Source organism: Conger conger, chromosome 16 (assembly GCF_963514075.1).
Source record: "Conger conger chromosome 16, fConCon1.1, whole genome shotgun sequence".
In the NCBI taxonomy this organism is placed as follows: domain Eukaryota; kingdom Metazoa; phylum Chordata; class Actinopteri; order Anguilliformes; family Congridae; genus Conger; species Conger conger.
In genome coordinates this window covers 9,244,187-9,248,257 of record NC_083775.1, presented here as the reverse complement: position 1 = coordinate 9,248,257, position 4,071 = coordinate 9,244,187, and the positions used below count along the sequence as shown (strand labels likewise).

Below are 4,071 nucleotides of genomic sequence, written 5' to 3'. Positions count from 1 at the left end.
GATCTGACTCAACCCCCCCCCCCCCCCCGCATAACACAGCGTTCGACGATCCACTCAATCAGCACCGCGGCAGAGCTGGAACCACGCAGCGCCAAATCGTCCATTTCCAGCCCGGTTCGGCACCGCTCAAAACGGCACCCGATTGGGATTCGTCATTTCACACGGCCTGTGAAAGTGACTGGTTAGAATGGTTAGAATGGCGACACTGGAGGCACATTGCATTACATTACATTATTGCCATTTGGCAGACGCTCTTATCCAGAGCGACGTACAGTTTATTAGACTAAGCAGGAGACAATCCTCCCCTGGAGCAATGCAGGGTTGAGGGCCTTGCTCAAGGGTCCAACGGCTGTGCGGATCTTATTGTGGCTACACCGGGATTCGAACCACCGACCTTGCCTGTCCCAGTCATTTACCTTAACCACTACGCTACAGGCTGCCCTGCGTGCTACAGGCACAGGGCCTGATCTGTTCATACGCAGGGCCTGATCTGTTCATACACAGGGCCTGATCTGTTCATCCACAGGGCCTGATCCGTTCATTCGCAGCGCGGTGAGCTTTAGCATCGCTCCCTCACTCCAGAGGCAGGGAGGAGAGACACCACCGCCCCTCAGTCCGAGGGGTGTTCCCATGGCTAACCGAACACTGACACTTTATCGTGTTGACATTCGTGCATGTGATGAAAATCCCAGTGACCTTTGGTCAGAGGTTGCGGTGCATTGTGGGAACGACCGTTCGATAAAGTATGGGAACACGCACACACTCCAGCCTCGGCTGAATACCTGTGAACATACAGACACTGATTGAGCTGACAGGTGGAAACACACGTGTACATATATGCACACGCAGGCGTACACACACATACACTTTTTTTACATTCACACACCCACATATGTACATGTATAATCATGCATGCACGCACGCACGCACGCACGTGCACGCACACACACACACACACACACACACACACACACAGTCTCATTCAAATGCACTCACACATACACACACTCGTGTCTCACATACACACACACACTTGCTTGCTCTCTCTCCCTCTCACACTCACACACTCGTTCTTTCTCTCTCTCACACACTCTCTCTCTCTCTCTCTCTCTCTCTCTCACACACAGATACACACACATATCATGTCTGGACCTTATCTTGCCCTCCCCCTCTGTATTGCCCATAAAAAGGGGCAATAAACAGAAGTGTATGGGCAAAGTCACAGAGAGGGCAGATGGGGAACGGGGGAGAGGCGGAGGAGAGAGAAAGAGAGGGATCGGGCCAACTTCTGCCAGGTGCAGCAGCAGGGCCTGGATCAGGACAGACATAATTAAATCTTAATCAAATGCTAACGACCTGTGAATTTCCGCTTGGGTGCGGGTAAGAGAAAGAGAGAGAGAGAGAGAGAGAGGGAGAAACTGATGCAGTAGAGAGGGTGAGAAATAGGATGGAGAGGGTGACAGGTACCCTGCTGTGCATTATCCAAACACACACACACACACTGTCCCCTGCGGGCACTTCCTGTACTACCTGTGCAAATGAGGAGTCGTTGTGAGGACATTACGTTCACTTCTTCCTCCGTGTCCTTAAGAGTCCTCCAAAGCCAATTTTGGGCAGAATTCCGCGTAGAGCGCCGGCCAGAGTGGCTGTAGTTCCTGGCCACGGTGAGGGGGGGGGGGTGTGACAGCGCGTGATATACACTCTCGCCCAGCGGTACGCCCTCACACACAGGCGTCCAGTTAATCTGCCCGAAACCATTCACCCCCCCCCCCCCCCCTCCTACAAATGAACATACTGTTTAAAGATAAAATAAAATGATGTGAAAAGAGGGAGCCCCAACACGCTTCAAGCCGGTTAACGACACCAGGACTATAAGGTGCTCAACAGCCAGGACAGTAACAGTGATGAGGACCTCACAGGGACGGGCCTGATATAAGGAACGCTGGAGCGTTCTGTATGTACGAGTGAAAACACAACGGCTCTGCTCTGACAGCCGCCTGACAGTTTCCTCTCTGGAGCTCAAACCTGATCAACAGAGAAAGGGTCTATCTCAGAAAGGAAAAAAAAAAAAATAAAAAAAAATAAATAAACGTTATTTACTTTTCTTTTTTTTTTTTTAATAAATAAAAGAAAAACATAAATGACAAAACAGTGAGCCAAACAAGGTTCTTCGTGTCCGAGGGCTAAGGGCTGGGGGCCTTGACCTCGTGGAGTAACACTCACGGCTCCGGCGCTAATCCGACAAGACACTTCAGCCCAAGACTATTTTTACCCCGATCAAAAACTCCCGCTTCCGCGCTGGCCACGGCCGATTCTGCTTCTTTTTCTCCTCCATTCAGAGACGGTAATTTAGACACGTCTTCTTTCTTTCTCTTCTTCTTCTTGTGCGTAGAAGCTCTTTCAGATAGCCACTGGCATGCCTTGCGCTGTGCAGCTAAGCTTTCCTGACACCGAACATGAAATATAATATGGTAATACTATGCCGGTCCACTTCAGAATAGCAAAATAACAATGTGTTGTTCGGCGTATTTAACTTGGCAGAAGGCTCCTTCCTCTAAGATTAAGACTCCAATGCAAGTGCAAGCAACCATCCCTTACAGAAATATGCTGCAAAATTAATTATGTTAATTATTACATATGGACTTGTTTGAAAGAATATTTAGATAAAATATTTCATATATCATATAATTTAAAAAAGATCTTTTTTAGCATGGAAGTTGCATATTTGCTCATATATTGTGAATTGTGAAATAGCTTGGCAATATATTTTATTTCAATATATTTTCTGCATTTCCCATCTTTTGGAAGAGGTAGTCTGGAAGTCCCCGAAATACTGTATTTGATTTTTCTATCCAAATTGCTCCAAAAACACTCTTAAGAAGGAGCCCCACGGTGTATTTCTGCGATATGGAAAGACGCAAAATATATTTACACATTTAAACAAGCACAAACTGCAGTTTTATGTCAAACTGAATTTCTTTCACAAAGGAACTCACAGCAGTCATTAGCAGCTCAATCAAACCTGCAGTGGCCAATTAAAAGCTCAACTGGAATGACAATTTACACAGTATCCCTAGGAGGGGGCTATAGAAACACTGGTATAATTGCTGATATTTAGCACTATTTATAACTAAAACTATACTACAGTACTACCACCGCCCGGGTCTAATTTACACCTTGTTTGTATGAAACCAGAACACAGCTGCTACTGTTCACTAAACATTTCGGTTTCTCAGGCGCTTTCAGAAGACATGAAACTGAGCTTTGTCTTGAAAAGGAAACTGACTAGCATGCTGCTAACATCTGCCTATCCCTCTCTCTCTCTCTCTCTCTCTCTCTCTCTTTGAACCCTTCTCGTGCAGACATGAGCTCCAGAGACTACTACAAGAGCTACCCTATGATTGACTATTCCCATCACCAGCTCCGCCTCCTACCTTCCAGCCAATAGCCTTCCACCCCAAGGACAAGCCCTTCCTCCGGCCGCCGGACATCCACGCCCCCCTGGCCATCACCATCCCGCCCAGCCAGCTGGCCAAGCCCAAGATCTCCAAGACCAACACGCACCCCCTGACCTCCAGCTCGGCCTTCACAGCCTGGGACCCCAGTAAAAGTCACGCCCAGCAGCCGCCCTCGAACCTGGGGCAGCCCGCAGGCCGCCACCAGCAGCACCAGCAGCAGCAGCAGCAGCAGGTCTTCTCCAACAAGCGGCAGTACAGTGTAGAGACTCTCCCGGAGCTGTTCACGCAGCCCATGGGGTACGGGGGGCACGCTCCCCACCCCTCGCAGCACCAGAAGAACAAGGGGCTCCCCACCAACAGCAAGACGGAGGTGACGGTGTGAGGACGAACCCCCCCCCCCCCCGGGAGAGAGAGAGAGAGAGAGAGAGAAAGAGAGAGAGAGAAACGACTTTCAGGTTTTTTTTTTGACGGAAGATGTGGAGGAGCGAGAGAGTAGAATTCATGTGAACTTTCCCCTCCCCGCCGAACCCCCTCTGGATTTTCTTACCTGTAATGTTTCATGAACAGTGCCCCCCCCCCCCCCCCCCATTTTACAGTCCTTCACCCTCTCTCA

The 4,071-nt window shown here is 49.2% G+C and overlaps 1 protein-coding gene across 1 annotated transcript in view; it reads left to right on the top strand.

Moving 5' to 3' along the window:
* Window positions 1-3,840, top strand: part of LOC133115354 (protein shisa-8) — a 41,898-nt gene extending 38,058 nt beyond the window's left edge. The window contains 3 exon segments of the mRNA XM_061225223.1: window positions 40-88; window positions 3,378-3,419; window positions 3,422-3,840. Of these exon segments, the coding sequence (XP_061081207.1) occupies window positions 40-88; window positions 3,378-3,419; window positions 3,422-3,840 (510 nt within the window).
* Window positions 3,841-4,071: the final 231 nt, after the last annotated feature.